The 18841-nt window shown below is 39.5% G+C and overlaps 1 protein-coding gene across 1 annotated transcript in view; it reads right to left on the bottom strand.

The window, feature by feature from the left end:
• CNTN1 (contactin 1) overlaps positions 1 to 18841 on the bottom strand; it is a 252054-nt gene that overhangs the window by 17859 nt on the left and 215354 nt on the right. The window contains exons 19-23 of the mRNA XM_049814048.1: positions 15767 to 16001; positions 12020 to 12123; positions 5587 to 5773; positions 4012 to 4124; positions 2717 to 2873 (exon numbers count right to left, since the gene is read on the bottom strand). Coding sequence (XP_049670005.1) covers positions 2717 to 2873; positions 4012 to 4124; positions 5587 to 5773; positions 12020 to 12123; positions 15767 to 16001 — 796 coding nt within the window. The remainder of the gene's footprint in view (positions 1 to 2716; positions 2874 to 4011; positions 4125 to 5586; positions 5774 to 12019; positions 12124 to 15766; positions 16002 to 18841) is intronic.

Raw genomic sequence — 18841 nt, 5'->3', positions numbered from 1 at the left:
CCCTGTCACACTACTGGAAAATTTCCTTAAGAATAAAAATTAGCGGACATAATTTGCCATGTATAGGTGTTAAAACTACACTTCATCCTGCTCTTTGGAAAAAACATAGTTTGAGCTGAGAAACAGCCTGAAATGCTTGCCCAATTCTCTGTATACTGTGTATTCCAAAGAGATTACCCTGACTTTTGTCTCCTTTTTCATCTCCTTTTCCAAACTGAATCCAGGGAATGCTGCCTCTACCTAGGCCACCAGAGGCACAGTCCTTCTCTGTCTAGCTGGGGTATCGTAGAAGTCGTGGCTGAAAACTTGTCTGCAGCGTGGAAGACAGAGCAACGCAAAACTCTACAAACTAGCATTTGTAGAGTGCTAACTCTCCCAGAGGTGCTCACTCCATTCGGGCACACTTGGGGCAGGTCTTACTGGCAAGACTGATCAACGTTGGGGGAGTCAACGTTGTACTGACATGATGGTTCTGCTTCTAGTCTGGGAAGTAATCGATCAGCTGCCACCTAAAGGGTCTTTGCACCACACTGATGCTAGATGGTAATGTATGCATGATACAAAGATGACCTAAGACATGTCCTAAAGATAGCAGTTGCTTCAGCTTTTTTGCAGCTCATAAAATAAGTTAAAAGTGATTCCCCCAGAGTATGACAATATAACGCAACGTATGACAACTTTTGTAAAGTGGTTGACTTAGTACCCCAAGACATTCTCATAGAAAATGATACACACGACTAACACAGTGTATGCTAAATGGATTAAGAATTCAGTCACTGGCAGATTTCAAAACACAATTATTGAAGAATGGTCACACTGAATTTCTAGTGTGATTCCACAGTGAACAGTAACAGACCGAATGCAATCCAATAATTTTCATCAAAACTAGAGGTAAACACGTAAGGAACTGTGTACGTGAACCAAAATGGCAAAGTAGTAAAGAGTAATGACAACAACACATTCATACAGAAATCCAGATAGCATGAGAACTTAAGCCATTCAAACCAACTGTGCTTTGCTGTAGCCACATGCAAAATTATACACCAAGGAAAAAACCAGACATGCCACACGGATCAGGATGGGATTCTGTATCCTGGAGAGCAGGGATTCCAGGAAGGTTTTAGAGCTGGTGTTGGACAAACAAGATGAACCCCATTTTATAGCTCAGTGCAAGGAAATAAATGGCTAATGAAAGCCTTTCATGAATAATGCTGGGAGTAGTAAGTGTAGGGAGGCGAGACTATCTCTGCAGACAGCAGAGTTGAAACAGTACATATAGTTATAGTGTCTATGGTCCTAAAGGAATTCTCAGAAGTTGGAGAGATGAAGAGGAGAGGTGTTGAAATTATTTAAGACCTGAAGAAAATGTTATCATGGAGAAATTCAAGGCGCTCAGTCTTTTTAGCATTTGATCAGTCACTTGACAGATACATATACACATTTCTTAATGGGGAGAACATATCAGGCACAAAAAGACGCTTTAATCTATACAAAAGCTATAAAAGGGAACAATGGCCAGACCCCCAAACCAGATAAATATAGAGAAAAAAATAGGAAAAAAAAAAAAAAGTCAACAGTGGAGGTGATTAACCATGAGAACAAAATATCTGGCAAATGATGGATTCTCCACCTCTAGATTCCATTTGATCAAAAGCAGAACAGATGGTTCATACAAACAAAAATGGTGATACCCATGAGTTCACACTAGGTGATATAAACTGTACGTATTACTGAAAACCAGCAGATTGGAGGTCCACTTCTTTAGGAGTGGGCAGCTTCTCTCACAGTACACAGAAAATATAGCATTGGCATTGCTTTTTTTAAAAGACACAACAATGGTTGCACTGACTATGTGACAAGAATACTGTTGATGTTTAATCCTTACTATTTCCCAAGTTCATTTCTTAATTAAAAAGACAAGAATACAATGCAAGTGTTTAAATCATAACCTTGGAAAGACACTATCCAAGTCCTTGATGTTTATTCATATGTTCTACTTCATACACTGTGCGCGAAGGCACTACTTAAATTCCAAGACTAACAGGAAAGAGATGTACAGACCGTGCCTGAGCTCATATTTAGCGTCAAAACTGAGCGCAAGTTGCATCAGCCTGAGCCGTGCCCCCTTCCCCTCTTTACCAATCATCCAGACCACTCTAAAGTTGAGCATGTTGCATTTCTCATTGCTTGCTTACCTCTTTGTGTCACAGCTCCCCTCTTTCCTAAAAAATGCAACTCCCCTAGCAATTGGTCTGTGGATCGCTGTGGACAACTCACTTTTCTCAGTTACTTTCCCCTTACCAGCAGCTGACAAAGGCATGAGATACAGAGGCAACAAGCGCTAGGAACTATAGGATTATTGCAAGGTGACATCTTGAGCCTGAGGCCTGCACCATGTAGTTATGCTTGTAGGACCCTACTAGAAGTGGCAGCCTAACTGCGGGCACCAGTAGAAACAGTCTGATATTTGGAAGGTTGGAAGTGCTTCCAGGATTGAACTGGACTGCTGCTGAAGTGTCCCGTGTGCATTATCTGTCTTCAGAAATAAAATATTTTAAGATAAATTCTAATTCTCAGTGCAGTCACTGCTGAAGAGCTACCTCTCAAATTTTGGATGGGAATGGTGTGCCCATCTCTGGATAGTGTGCAAGAGGGAAATATTCAGTCCAAGATTTCCAAGGAGTGTGGGAAAGGAGAAGGGAAGTTATCTGCTCACCTGAAATTTTTATTTGAGCTACTTCTCCATCTCCTCCTTCACTGTGTGCTCGGACCTCAACAACATATTCACCATCACTGGGGACTGGGACCTCTATTGTGTGCTTTCCAGTTGAAAACAACTTGCCTTCATGTTGCCCATCTGGTCTATAAAGTACCTAGAAAAGTCATAGTAAGTATAGTTATTGAAATGCTACATTTCCATGAAAACACAGTTACATTATGTACAGTCTGTCAATGAAAAAGCAGTAGGTTTTTATTTATCTATGAAGTCAATATATATCAAAACTTGGTGGCCGATACTACTTTTCCCATTTTTACATAAGGTGCATCTAGACAGGATATATCCTCATTGTTTTATCTATTATAAATTTATGCCACCTTTTGAAAAATAATTTCAGCCCTTACATTTGAAATAAGTAATTAAATGGTAGAGGATAATAATGCAGGGTGGCTAAGAGCATCAAATAAAAATCTGAGAACTCAGCTGGGTTTTCTGACATAAAATTTATTACCATTTTCATAAATGAAACAATTATTAATTTTATTATTAACTCTCAATGATGTTAAATTATTGCAAATGCGATGGTATATGTCTCGTGGGGCCTTTAGAAAAGATCCCCACCCCTTCTGCAATCATCTCTGTGAAACACTGTCAGCAATTTCCAGGAAGCAGTTCAACTCTTCAAGCAAATTTTGAACATGTAGAACACGATACTAGTTTTCTTACTGCCAAGCGAGCAGCAAAGTTAAACAGGAATTAATTTTTGAAGTTTTCTATACGCCCTATAGTTAGTATATACGCTTGCTCTAGTTATAGAGTAATTGCATCTAACAAGGTTACATGTCCCTTCCCTTCCTGTACCTTCCCAGACTTTAAAGAACTCGTGTTCCAGGAACCGTGGCTCACAGGGAGATGGGAAAGGAAAGCTGGACCAACGCGTACTGGTATAAGGAAAAACCATTAAAGTGTACAATATTTTTAAGCGTTATTTTTAGCCAATAGACAATAAATGTAATCGTATGGGAAAACAGGTCGCTGCAGTCACTAAACTTTTCCATAATATGGCTTACTACCCAAATGAATTTCAGGGCCCCACTGTTTTCTCATCATATTGACTAAGCCCGCTGGCTTTGCCCTAAGCTGACTGGATGCCTGTGATCTCTGAGCACGATACCTTCATCTTTAGCATGCAACTATGTTTAAGTCTGATTAGGTACAAAAATTCAATGCTGTCTATAGAATGCTCCTCATGTAGCATACGCAAAGACAAAAAAAATTTTCATAGCTCATACTTTGTATCCTTCAACTGCAGACTCATTTGACATTGCCTTCACGTGATCCCAGGTGATGATGTACCTTGAACCAGATCTTACAGAACTGATAATTCTTGGGCGTTGGCTTGGAGCTGAAAAGCAACACATGTATAATGTACACATAAATGAGGTTTCATAAACATTCAATGACATTTTTATTAAGACATGTAGAAATGTAAAAAGGGAAATTAGGCTGATCGTTACATGATTAAGGGATAGTCTCCTTCCTGGAATGAACTGCTACAGCTCCAGCCAGGCAATTCTGGATGGCTTGTGCAGTGGCTGCTTTGTGGGTTTGCCTTTCTGTGTTGCCAGAATGGAAGTGGCCAACATTACCCTTCGCTATGTTGCTGACCATGTGTGTTTGCTGGCATGCAACTACGTTCAGAACCTCCCAGAAATGTGGCTTAAGTCATATTTATTCATTGAGCTTAAATATGTAATTAACCATTTAAAGGTGCTTCTACAGCATTTAACTCAGTAGAAATAGGAGTACCCCACTGCAGAAACCATTGTATTTCGCACAGTAAGCTTATAAAACGGAGTCTTATTCAACACAAATGAACCCCCGAAATCCTCAAATTAGTTGTACATATTTTTAGCCCATATAAGTGTGTTTTAAGCACACAAGACGTATTTCTTAATTGAACACTGCTCAGCATATGTCAGTACTAGGTATCATCATTAAGTCAGGAGCTATATTCAGAAATCTATGATGGCGTGTGATTCAGATCACCCACTTTTGAAGGGTGCCTGATCCTGGCTCCCCCTCCTGTTAATGAAATGCAAATGGCAACTGGTGACTTTTTAATCATCAGAATACAATCCTTCTCGCTATTGATTAAACAGAAAGACAGTGTATAGCTGCCTAAGTAATGGCTGGTCTGAATTGTTCATCCTCTGGAATATCACGTCCAGCTTCGGGCCTCCCAGTACTAGAAAGACACTGGTAACCTGGAGTGAGTTCAGCAGAGGGCCACCGACCCGATGGGGAGCTGGAGCACTTGCCCTCTGAAGGGCGGGTGAGACAACTGGGCTTGTCCACCCTGGAGAACAGACTGCCTTGGAGGGGACCCAAGAGCCTCCTGTCTGTTCTTACAGGGCGGTTATCAAGAAAAAGGATCCAGGCTCTTCAAAGTGGTATGGCAGGAGGACGAGTGACAAAAGGCACAAATTTGATTAAAAGAGACTCGGACCAGATGGTCAGAAAAAGTCAGGCAGTGGAACAGGTGTCCCAGAGAGGTTGTGCAGTCTCTATTCTTGGAGGTTTTCAAGGTCCAGCTGGATAAAGCCCTGAGCAACCTGATCTGAGCTTGTAGCTGACCCTCCTACGAGCCTAAAATCTTAGTCTCCTCGCAGCCTTTTGTAAGATAGCCACATTGTACATGGCAACAAAAGAGAGGAAGGAGAGCCTTAGTAGAAATTTTCCAAGAACCAATACCGCATAAAGGGAGAACGAATGAGAAGCTGCATGTGAAAACATGATTGACATGATGCAACGTGCAGTAATGAAGTACATGACATTATGCTCAGCCTAATGCTCCATTTACTTACGTGCTTTCCTGGTAATGATATCAATGGTTCTACTGGGAGGTCCATAGCCTGCACTATTGAAGGCAGAAACATCTACATGGTAGCGAGTGTTAGGCTTCAGGTTTTCCAACTTGGTTGAATATTCTTGATTGCTCACTTGTACCCGCTGTGCAGCTGCTTCTTTATCATGAGCAGCCCAGTAACGAATCTGTAAGCAAGCAAATTGAAGGATTAAATTTAACATACTTAGTCATAAAGAAAGTTTATAAAAAAATGATGTATGCTGGGTACTTCTATACTCTATATTCTGGGTAATAAGTGAGCTAAAAGAAAGTAATAGCAATAGCACGGAATTCCTTCTGCAGGCTGTGATTTTAACCAAGTTGTACATCGACATAAAGAAATAGAAAGAAATTCAGATTTTACTATGAAACCTTTTCTCACAGTGGTTTAACTTGTTCTCAGCTAAGTCATTAGAAGTCTGGGAGGTGGATAATGCCTTCAAAGAACAAGACTATTTTCTTGTTGCTGTTTCGCTTGAGCATTTTACTCTGAACTTTAATATTGTTTTCCTACACTACAGTATAGACTAAACTCTGCTAATGTTTTTGCAATATTTTGTTTAAAATGTCTTACAAATTTAATCCTTTTGTACGTCTATCTAGGGAATGAGAAGTATTCAGTCATGTCATCTGTACGTGCAAGTCTAGATACATGTACTTAACCATTTTCTAAAGTTCTTTGGCTAAATTCAATCAGATGTCATAGTACAACATGACATTTGTCGAAGTAGATGAGAAAGAATATGAAAATGCTTAAGCGACGGGAAAAGCATCCATGTAAGCTTGTAACATCTTAAGATCCAAAGTCAAGTAACCGTACGTAGAAATTCTGTGAGGTGTTTTTTTCCCCAAGAAATTGTTCCATTCTGCTTTAATTCATTACGCATTACAAAGCACCAGTTTAAAAGAGAGTAGTTCCTATGGAGTGATGCCATTCCATAGGGTCCATCACATACGCAGGGTCCTATTCTGCATGGTCTTGTGAGATGCAAATAAGAGTAAAACACTGTCAGTCTCTGGGTTTTGTCTGGTTTATAACCATTTGCATAAGACTAAATTACTGCACTAACCTGAAAGAGTGGAAAGTCGTGCCTATTACATTTTGGTTTTGAGTGTTTTTACTCTCAGTGTTTCTGCTCAGCTTCTGCCTGTCTCCATAATAATTTTTGGGTATGCTACATGAGGATCTTTCAAAATTTTTTAGGAAGAGGTTAATGTTGTTGGTAATTTCAGGTTCCAAGAAAAAATCCTGCTTTGTGAGATTTGACTGGTGACATCAGGTATCCTGTTATTTTATCTTTTAAATAGCACCAGCTTTAATCTTCTGCTCTGCTGACATTAGTTTTCCTTAGGAACTTCATTGAAGGAATAGATTAGGAGAGGAGATAGTTTGTCAAGGTGTTAGTATCACAGTTCTCCTCTTTACAAATTATGGGTACAACCCTTGTTTGGCAAGGCTTTATTTTCTCTTGTTCATGTTTAAATTAAAACGTTCAATAGAAGTATTTCTTTCTTTTACTTTCAGAGCACATACTGTGGCTGAATGAGGAGAGGTGCAGTAGAGGATTTCTCTTCACCTACTTCAAACGCCTTTGGACACGGTAGCAGCCAGCATCACTACACAGAGGTTACTCTCATTTAAATACTGAAGTCTCTCATCAATGTTTGTTGCCTCAGTCTTGTCCACCAGTGTTAGAGGTGACTCATACTCTGATTATTATAAACGTGACAATATCTTAATGGCTTTTCTCACTCTTCCCTGGTGTAGAGAGAATCACATTGCATCTGCAGGCCCAGATGGCTCCGATTTTTGAATACAGCATGCATACTTGTCTTTCAGCAGTCACAAACAGGTAATTTTTAGTTATATAAATGTACGTCCTGCAGAGTGTTTTGGAAGTTTAATCGACTAGCATCCTGAACATCAGTTTACTGTAATGTAGGCAGTCACACTCCTGAAATTCCCACTTATCAAGGTGGCTATTTTACTGAGTCAACAGCCTTTGCCCCAAAACGAGTGAGGAATGTGCCCCCAATCCACCCTGCAGGCGTCTCCAGCAAGGTGGTAACCTCCGCTTAATGAAGGGTTTCAAACTGGTGTGGATCTGAAACTGTCACAGTCACTCCAGCTGAAGGTCTGATTACGATCTTCAAGTCAGAATTTCTTCATATGTTTATAATTAACAAACTGTCGTAGATAAACTGCTGTTGTTGAATGCAACCAGCCGTATACCACAAGCTGTTAACTAGAAGTGGCTGACTGAAATGGGAGAGGGTGCGTAGGTCAGGAGCTAGAGGATGTCATGTCTACCTCTGCCACTAAGTTCAAACAAGTTTCTAGCCTGTAGCAAAGAGATGTCTGTGAAGGTCTAGGTGGCCAGAAGTTTATTAGCTATGACAGGACCAATGGTAGCTTTGTTGTTGATATTAACTGGCCGTTGAAGACTAATTAATTCATTTTTAGTATGTTCTATCATGTTAATTAAGTACCTGCTTTACCTAAAGGTGGCAAACACTTTATGCGAGGCTTTCGTTAATCATGGGGCATATGCTGGAAGCCTTTGAATAACTCTGACTTGCAAAACTTTCTACAGTCTGCTGTTCATTTGCACTACAGTGATGCTAAGGGTGTAATATAACAAGTAATATACAGCATCAAACAAGACAAGCGAGAACAATGAATGAAAATGTAAATTACTTCACTGAGAGCATATTACAATTCAGGCAGAAGTAATATAATTTAAAAATTAAATTAAATTTAAATCCCAAATATTATTGTTCTTGGCTGCAGTGTTGTGGACTTTACTCCTGTAGTGTGTGAGCTGTGTGTCACACACTCAGAATGTTTTTCTTTAGCTCTTCATTTAATATACAGTCATATCTACATATTTGGATCACTGTAACTACTCTTGGAAAAGAAAAAATTTCAAGTAAGATGACTCCCTTGAGAGCTAAGAAAAAGTATTGTCTTCTTTATGCTACTTCTACATTTCTCTTCTCACTTATTATTTTAATAATTTTAAAGTCTCTTGAAATAACTTAGAAATTTCTTTCACTCTCTTGCCTCTGTGGAAGTGATACCTAGAATTAAATGCCCCATTGCTTCAAGAAGTCGCATTTCCCCACTCTGCTCAGTAGCCCCTCTCTCTTTTTCTTAAAGAGCTCTGCATTAACCTTGTTAGGATAATCCATAGCTAATGACCTCCCAGGGGACACAGGAGGGTATTTCGCCCCAGCTCTAGAGTTTGTTGTAGGAGATAAGCCAACAGTGATCTGTGGGAAGGAATGCCCTAGCCATGATGAATTAGTGCAGCCCTCCATGCTGAAATCGGAGAAAACCACTCTCTTTCATGGTCCTCTCCTCTACTCAAATTTTAATATACTGAAATACATCAGAAGTTGTTTCTGTAAGTGTCATGAAACAACAGCTCTCATATTAACGAAATTTTTACATAGGAAAGACATAGAAAAGATACTTTACTCATATTAAGAATGAATGCTAATAGCATATTTCAGTAAACAAGGGACAATGGTGGTGAGTAGTGACAAATTTAACAAAATAAACCTGCCTATTGGCACAGAAGCAGCAGGAAATATGAATAGTGTCTTTGGCATTGCATGCACTGAAGAGCTGTGGCTTTTAGCGGGCTATTGTAAGAACTCATAAATCTTAAATCTTCTATGTGGATGGAGATAGTTTTCATACTTTATCTCTTCTTTAAGTGTGAGCTGAGGATACTCCTCTGTAATGGAAAAATGCATCAGCTCACACTCATCACCATGAGGGCAGTCATCCTGACAGTATGCATTAGCGTCAAGAAAATCTGACTCCTCCTGGTGTGAAAAGTGTTGTGTCACAGGTGAAATACCTTCAAGTACTTTGCTCAGGGTACTCCCACCTCTTAACTCGAGCATTTAAAAGGTCACTTGTGCAACTTTCAGGTAATAATAAAGACCAAAATGAAACTGAGAAGGTGGTCTAGTGAATGAGGGATTTTGCTAACCTGTGTTAGAGCTGAGCAGTAATTAACAAATAAATACTGGATTATTTCTTGATGCCAATAGAGACAGAGCCTTCTAGGCATATTAGTTGGAATTTTATAATGTAGTTTGAGTGCTCCTTCTGCCACAACCTGTATTGTAACTTCACAAAAGCTATCTGTGGCCTTGACCTTCTGGAAGAGCCCTCTCTATTTTCTCCCTCTCCTATGGCTCCTTCAGGACTGATGGAAGATCTGATCTTCAGGAGCACAAGACTTTCTTTTTGCCCTCAGTGTAGAAGCACAGGCTTGCCCTCTGCTGCCTTCCCCTCTAACAGAATGGGGCTGGTGACTGCTCTAGAGAAAAAGACCTCAGAATTCACACCTTACTGAGCTCCACGGGGCAGTAATTCATGCCTGTCAGTCTGTTTATTGTGTGGCCAGATGGGAACTTTTTTCCACAGTCCTGATAACTAGAAGATTAGTTTAGAAAAAGAGAAAAAAAAAAAAAGAGAAGAAATTAATATTCTAATGCCACTGCTCACTGTACCTATTCAAGCCAACCAGTTCACACTGGATTTGTGGAAGTATAGTACCTCTTTAGGAATAAGTGGATGAAGTTACACTCCAACTACCAAACTAAGGCCACATCCTGCACATCTATGTTCTGTGTAACAGAGCTCTCCACCCATTCCCAGGGTATCCCACCTTTCTTCAGAACAGCAGTTATTCTCTTCTCAGCCCAAAGACCCTTCATGCTTCTGACTTTTTTTTTTTTTTTTATTGACTGTTCCGTGCATCCTGTTCTTTCCTGCTGATTCCTCTCCCCTCCCTTCTTCCCCTGGTGTTCCCTGACAGCAACTCAGATGGCTTTATGTAAAATAAAGTCAAATTAAAAAGAAACAGCCCAAAGTGGGCTGCCTACGGCAATGTTCTCCCCATTTATCCTCACTCCTCCAGCCTTCCTACCCCATTCCCCACTACGACTCTCCACATCCACTGCCACGCTCTATCGCTGCTGCAATCCCAACCTCTCCTTGTTGCTGCTCTCCCCACACCCCCACAAGTCCCTCGGTGCGCGTCTCCCGAGTTTCTGATCTGCTTATTCAGGACGCGCAGGCTTCGCGCCCAGTTTCTGCACGGACTGCCCGGCTCAGGAGTGCGACGCTGCGACGTGGCGGGCTGACTCCAGCTCACGGAGCTGGGCACTCCACCAGGCTCTCCCTTACGACCATGAATTTGTCCACGCTATTCTAGCTGCACAGTCTCTAGGAAACACCAAACCAGTGGGCTGCTTTAGTAAATTAGGACTTACTATTGATGCCAGTGTCTTAATTTCAAACTCCAGTGTTTTCCGCTTGTAATTTTAAAACCTAATGTGTGTACTGTGTAGAATCAAGCTTTATATGATATGGGACGCTATGCTAGTTCCTATTGAGATCTTCACTATGATCTTGTTACAGTGTCCCAAAAGTATTACATAAATCTCACGGAGACAGAAACAGAGATCAGGAAATATAGAAACAAGTATTACTAATTAAAACAACATTTATTCATAGGTTTCAGTTATAAAAATACATTCTACGAGGTTACTCCACATTTGTATGTGCTCATTTTGGAACATAGAGACTACCATCAAGCAGTCGACAACTTAAATCACATAGCAAGCCACTAACAAACTAAAGCCCAAATCCCTATTTTGCAGTGCAGCCAAAGTAAGCTGGCTGCACACTGCAGAGCTCGTCAGCATGGACGTTAAGAATTCCCTGCTGGAGTATACGTGGCCATTTCTGGTTGTACCCACCCTGTGGCTGTTGTCACCTCTGTACAAGGACAAGAACAATTTTTACTGGTAGTACCACTTAGTCCTGGACCAGATGAACATACCTTGAAGCTCTTTTTCATGTGGAGAATAGAAACCACGAACAAAACATCATTGTCTTGCACAATAGCACTGCCTCTGTTACACTGGATTCTGGGTACTTGTCACATAGTCCAACTTACTATAGGATTTGTGGGTGAATTATATTAGTAACTGCTGCTAATTTAGATGGGCCACGAGTTAGTTACAATTTCACTTTTGTGTTGACAATTACACCCAAAACTTAATTTCAGTATGTTTTGAGAAGGAAGAGATAGGCATTCAATTACATAACATAGGCAAGATTCTCTTATGAAATAATGCCCTTTTTTCAGGTGAATAGTCAGCACGTACATTTGTTAGTATGTTGTAGTAATGAAGTACATAGCACAAAAGAGAACCTGTTTCTCAGGATGTGAAATCTGTACAGCGAATGACAACTAAAGAGATGTGAAACCTAGGAGATAGAATGCTAGAGTAGGAATTATTCTTGCATTTAATGACTGAAATTAAATGAATGAGAAGATATACAGTGCCACCTCTAAACTCACCTGATATCCTTCCACAGATTTATCAGAAACATGGTGCCAAGAAACAGACATTTCAGAAGATGATAAAACTTTTACGCTCACATCTGTAGGTATTTCAGTTGGAGCTGGAAGATGAAACACATGTTAAACATCCAATCTCATCCAGTGATACTGTTATACTGGCTTACAGGGGCTCTTCTCACTTCAGTATTTTGTATTATTTTCTTGGTGTCAGGAAGCCAAGTGTGTTAGTCTTTAATCTGGTTTTACTTGAACTTTACTTTAAATTCAGTGATGATCTGTATGGGAAATGACTCTATAATAACAAAGCACTGATCCTATTACTTGGCTCAGACTATGTATTTTTATGCTTCAACAGATTCCATGCTGAAATTTCTGTAAATCATAAACAGGCTTTGATAAACAGATTGAAGCATCCAGTGATCTTTTACTAAATTGGGCAGCAGCTCACAGATTATATACATCAGATTTTTTAAGCTAGTTACACACAAATATTCATGTGTATGTCACTTAGTCATGATGATACAAAGTTTTTAGAAGACTAGATATTAGATATAGACCTGGCTAGTGGCACATACAAACTTGAACATAGGCGAGAAATAATCCAAGAGCACCCTTTTATCAGGCATCCATCACACAGTTGATTTTGCTTGTGTTCTTAGCTCTGGTCAGCAGTCAACATAGAATACAGACCATTATAATGTGATATGCTTTTATTCAGGGCTAAAAATATTAAGTTCTAGTTTCATTATAAGAAGCTGTTAATTTCACTGCTGCTTGTATTTTAAGTGAGGTAAGGAATTTAAAAAGGTATGAACTTAGCCATGTCTATAAAAGATAAAGTTTTCCAAGCTAAGAACAGTTCTCTGTCATGAATCTTTTGAAACAAGTTGCAACAGACAGGCATGGCAGCCTGAGCTGAAGAAAGCTTTCATATACTTAATCTTCCAACTGGGCATCCAGTCAACTATGCATCAAAACAGCCACTCTTAAGAAAAAAATCAGTTACATCTCTCATGAAAAGTATCCAAGGTAACAAAATAATCTTATATGCAAAGTTACCTTTTGTAATTGTCTTTCAATGACTGTTAATAATGCAAATGTATAATTAAAAAATGATACATTATTGCAAAATTGTTTTCACAATGACAGGAATTTAGATAAGCAAGAGGCCTGTGCACTCATTACTAGCAATCATTACTCGCTACTAGCAATGGCAGGTATGACTAGTAGTTGTCAGATATGGAACTTGGCTTAAAACATGTGGGAACACAGAAATTCCCCAGTCACTAAAGTGAATAAAGATGCCCACAGTTGTAACTAGACAGATATAGATATATTACAAAATACACAAATTAGTGGAAATGCTGTCATTATATTTATGTATGTATGCATATTTATACATATCCATATGGAATGCTGTGTGACCATATTGCTTTGAAATCTCACTAATACCTTTGAGAAGTTGTGTTGTCTGACAGTAGTAATATCACTTGCTGATTCAGAGGTACAGAAGTTCAGGTGGAATAGATGTGATCATCTAATCTATTCCCAAATCACTGTCAGACTCTTCTCCATTGTATCAATTACAGAATTTGCCAAGATGTTTCATACTGAAAAGTTCCAACTGCCAGGGATTTTGCTGATACAGTACTCTAAAGAATATTTCATCTGCTTATGCTTGTTTATGAGCTCCAAATAATTTATATCCCTATTTGGCATTTATGTTCTGTAAATATTTTGCAGTCTCTCCTGAGCCAGAAGGATGACATCAGCTGCTTTTCTCCAGTCTTCTCATTCAGTAATTCTACCAACTAAAGAAGCCATCACATGGGCCTCACTATATGTTCTCTTCACTGAAAACATACTGGCCATCACACAATTATCTTCTAAGCGCAACTATACAAAGTTAAGGCTGGGAGCCAGTAAGCATGCTATAAGGTATGGAGGTGACTTTGTATAAGTCCTGATGTCAGCAGAAAACTGCAGAATGCTCTTTGGAATAACTTCCACTTACACTTACTGGAAAAATTCCTTCTAACCCACCCTGCAGTTCCTGGATTTGATATGGTCAGTACTCAGGGTCGTAGCTCCGCATAGGAGCTGTGAGCACTACTGGAGCACCGTGAATTTGACTGTTTTGGTGACTCTTGTGCTTCAAATCAAAGAAAAGAAGTAGGTTCACTGAGCTTCTATTCCTTTTGCTGCCCACATCTGGCATCGTTCAACCACAAGTGTTTCTATCAAGTGTCTGGACATTGCTAAAGTCTATGTTAGGACATCAGCAGCCACCGAAAAGACTTCTTTATCTGGAAGCTGGCACTACTGCACATTTGCTTTTCCTCTGTCTTGTGGAGCCCCTAGGGTCTGCCATGTCTCTGAACTTAGAAAGCTATACAAACACACTGCTATCCCTGACGTGGTTAGTATAATCCTAATATAAACATGTGGGAGCTTATCAGTCAGCTGTCGATAATGTCTCTGAAAAAGAATGGATACTGAAATGTTAATTGGCAGATACGGCTTTTACTACATCATAGCTATTTACTAACTCATTTATACAATTGCAAAAACAACCATTCTGTTGCTGCAGCAGCTGTTGAAGATGATATCCTAAGGTACACTCCTCCGAGAAAAAGGATTAGTATTAGCCTCTTCAGATAGCTAAGTGTTGCTAGCTTGAACTATTGTAAGACACAAAAGGACTATTTTATCTTTTCTATGTGTGTGGGCGATTTGTGTGCAAAACTCCCATTAGTGCTAATGGGAATCATGAACATAAATCTCCTATAAAGTACACAGAGTAAAGAACAGAGTCGGAAGTGTGAGAATGTGGCCTTGTTATCATAGGCCTCCTTTTGGCTCTTTGGTCTGGATCTGTTGACTTTTGTGAAGGAGATTCTGCTCTACGGAAAGAAAAATACGAGCAGTTCTTTGGGTTTCTGGCAGAAATTAATAAACCGCATTTTTTTAAAACAGGCTTGAGTGATTATGTTGCAATTAGGATGTTGTATATATTTCTCCTGATTTAGACCTTCTTCTAGTCCTTTCTCTCTCCTACTAAGTTTGGAAATGTCATTTAAACTTCAATCCTAAAGATAATAGGAAATGTGAAATAATTCCAGTAAGAATTAAGAAAAAGATTTTAGTGAAGTGTCAAAGAGTGTTTCATTAAATTATTCACTTGATAGATCTAACTTCCAAACCAGAATAAAGAATGTGGCACAGATAATTTATATCAGACTCTAACCACGCTGGAAATATAACTAGATACAACTGAACTATCATTCCTCCACAATTTGGGGCTAAATTCTGATACTGATCTACTAGAATAATAGGCTTTAGTGTGGTCTGTTAAGAAGAAAAAAAAATACACATACATCAAATACGTGTATTAAGATCACAGAGACATTGCTGGATAACGATGTAAATGTTTTAGCTGACCAATATGAAGATCGGAATTTCTTTTTTTAAATCCTTTACCAAGCGGTGTGAAGAATCTCGAATGCTTCTAGGTATTGCTCATTGACAGCAAGTACAACCAAGTGCCCTCTGTATCACATAGAAAGCAGAGTCTGAAGTTGTTTATTCAGAACAAACTGCAAGTGTTTTGTGAGAGCAATATACACCCTCCTTGCTGAAGGTGTATGTTGCTATATAAATCAGTGTAAAGGACCAGGTTCTCTCTACTGATGGTAGTGCTGATCTGGACCCTCAGCGTAAAACTTATCTGGAACCTTTACTCACCATCTTGTGCTGAATAAATGACAGCAGTGAGACTGAATGGTCCATCCCCTTTGTTGTTAAAAGCTTTCACTTTTACTTGATACTGGGTTGAAGGTGGCATCGATTCATCCTTGTGGACATACCGGCCAATTTCAGGATTAGTAACTGTAACTCTTCTCCATTCTTTCTCACCAAATGGCTTGAAAGCCACTATATAACCAAAGTTATTGCCATAGTGGTATTCTCTTGACAAAGGCTAAAGAGGAAAAAGATAAAACATTAATTTTTGTAGCCAACTAAACAAATGGATCTCTCATGAAAAATAAATAATCCAGAAAGCATTGATACCCACATTGCAAAAACACTGAACTGAAGTTCCATTTTCTCCTGGTTTGCTTCTACGATTTGCTCCCACCCCCTTTAAAAATATACCATCAAATCAGCAGATCTGCTACTAAAACATTTTAAGATCTTGTTCCTCATCCAAGCTCAGTGCAAGGCACATCATGTTATCTCCTACAGAAAGAAACCAAGAATGATTGTGTACTAAAAGTGCTGTCAGCTGTAGCTAGCAAAAAATGTTTCTTTAAGGAGTAAGCAACAGTGGCTATGTAACACAGACACACTATGCAAGTATATGGGTCCATGTGCATCTGTTTAGACAGATATTCCTGCAAAACAGAGAAAGAGAAGAGAAAATTTACGTGGCCGGCCCAAATTATATTCATTTACATAAAGTTGTCATCTAGGCAACTGGCACAGCTCATTAAGATGGACATATTCAAAGAATGATTCATCCTACCACTTTTCACTGATGATGGAGGGGGTCCAGTTGCTGGTTTAGACTATCTACCTGGCTTCTAACTGGTAAAAGTTTAAGTGAAATGACTCCCACTTTCAGCATGAGCATTAAAGGTATCTATTCAAAATAGTTCTTAAAACTATAGCTGATTTCCTATACCTAGGGATACTGGAAAATTTAAAATTATGGACCACAATCTGCTATAATGAATTTTGCTTCATTTGCCAAAGCTCTACATTCAGTGATCCCTCCTCAGTCCACAGAGCCTTTACCACAACTATGAGACAGTGCACCCAACGGGACAAAATCAGGTCATTCATCAGGGCATCTGAAGGCTGACCAGAAGCATCCTTTGAAAATAAACTTCCTGCATTACCTTTTCCCATACTGTAAACCTCACAGAGAACAAATAGCTTATCTTGAAGTAAAGGTCCTGGAACAGTGCAACAGAGAGTAATTCTTCTCTTTAGGTGTTTGTCCACTACTGTAGCACTTCAGGCAATATGTGTGGAGATACTCTGAGCAAGGATTTATGAAACTTAGATGTTAATAGTGGAACAAGTCAAAAAAACCCCCTAGCTCACAAATTTTGATGTTTGTATTTGTTTGAAGCTAGAATGAAACTCCAAAGATTCTGTGAGAAAGAAAATTCTGGTGAAAACTCACCGAAGTTTTGGAAGAAGAGAAACATTTACGTTTTGACTTCAGAAACATAACACATGGATTAGAACACTAGTATACATAATAGAACAAGAAAAAAATTAAGGCAAACACAGACATCGGAACTCAGAATTTGAAAAAATATCTGATAAGAACAGATGAACAATGATGGAACTTCTTTTCTTCATGACAAAGCTTCCAAGAAATGTACAGAATCGGATCAAAGGCTGGGACTTCTGACTTTACTCAGCTTAAGGTTAACTGACCCCTCTCCCGGGTGTACCAGCTATCAGATCCCATTGTATCCTGTTTTCTCCGTTGCTGCTGTAAAGTTTCACCACCCTGCAACATCAATGCTAAAGTCACAAGAACGACAGTACAGTAATACTAAAAGCAGGCAGCCTTCAGCTGGTTGAGGATAGAAAGGTGGTTCTAGATGAAGCTCCCCAGACACCAGTGCTTCAGCACGGGACCACCACTGGATACAGGCAAAAACCAGCTGTGGGAGTCAGGCCCAGAATCCAACAGGCTTTACCATCTGTAGAGTTCAGTAATCAGCAGGTTTCCTCTTGCTTGCTGTTCTTTTTTCCCCATACTTAACTGCATCTCTAGCAGAACAGTGGCTCGGTTCAATCAAATACTGGAAAGTAGCCTTGGCATCCCATGACTAGGGTTAGGAGACCCTTCTAGAACATGGGATATGTACGGACAATCTTCCGGACTGAACGCCTCTTGCTTCCTGAGTGGTTACTCTAACCATGACTCCATGTTGCAGAAGACCCCCGACTGATGCAGCTGACTGCAGGTCTCTACATACATAATTTCTCTGGCTTTTTTGGGGAACATAGGTGAAATGCTGATGTATGTAAAATCTGGATTATAATTGAGCTTTAGAAGGCGGAAAGATACCCATCTACCTACAACACGACTTCTGAGAACACATGAATGACTTAAGTATAATTGGTAATTAAGGTGACTGCCAACAGATAAAATTTGAGAAACTCCTCACGCCAAAAAGGAGATGGATATTTGGTCTCTAGTTCTGACGCTAACCACAAGCCACCGGGTGAAGACTCTAACTACAGATCAGCTATGAGAAAAAACCCCAAAACTCCCAATCTGGATAATATATTTCAAGTGCTTAATATTTTGTGTCAGGCACATTCTGAGTCTACCTATTGGATGACGCAGAACACAGGCCTTAGCTTGTTTTCTACCTCAGGTCTGACTAGACATCAGGTGAAAACTGGATACCTAGTTTCCCAGAACAGCTAACGTACCTTTGTGTACCTAAGTTTAGATTCACAGGCAACCTTGCAATTCAAAAAGTAGAAGATTTCACAGACTGGATCACACTCAAGAGCTCATCTTCTGAATCTACCATTGTATGTAGCTGCTTAAAATAAACCAGAATCATATCTCATATGCCAAAGTAAGCGGCATGGATGCAGCCCTAGTCTCAGAATGGTTTTCAGCCAGAGCAAACTTTAGAAAGCCAGGACTGGCATTTAAAAATTATATTCTGGAAAGTCTTAAAATAAAATGTTGAAAGCAGCTTGCCCTCCAATGGCTGCACGTAATAAGTAGATATAAGTAGCTGAATAGTTTGTAGTATCCACTAAAAACTTTGAAAA

The sequence above is a fragment of the Accipiter gentilis genome, chromosome 11, assembly GCF_929443795.1.
Source record: "Accipiter gentilis chromosome 11, bAccGen1.1, whole genome shotgun sequence".
Lineage (NCBI taxonomy): Eukaryota > Metazoa > Chordata > Aves > Accipitriformes > Accipitridae > Astur > Astur gentilis.
The sequence above is the reverse complement of the archived record's forward strand: the minus strand, read 5'-3'. Positions and strand labels throughout refer to the sequence as shown.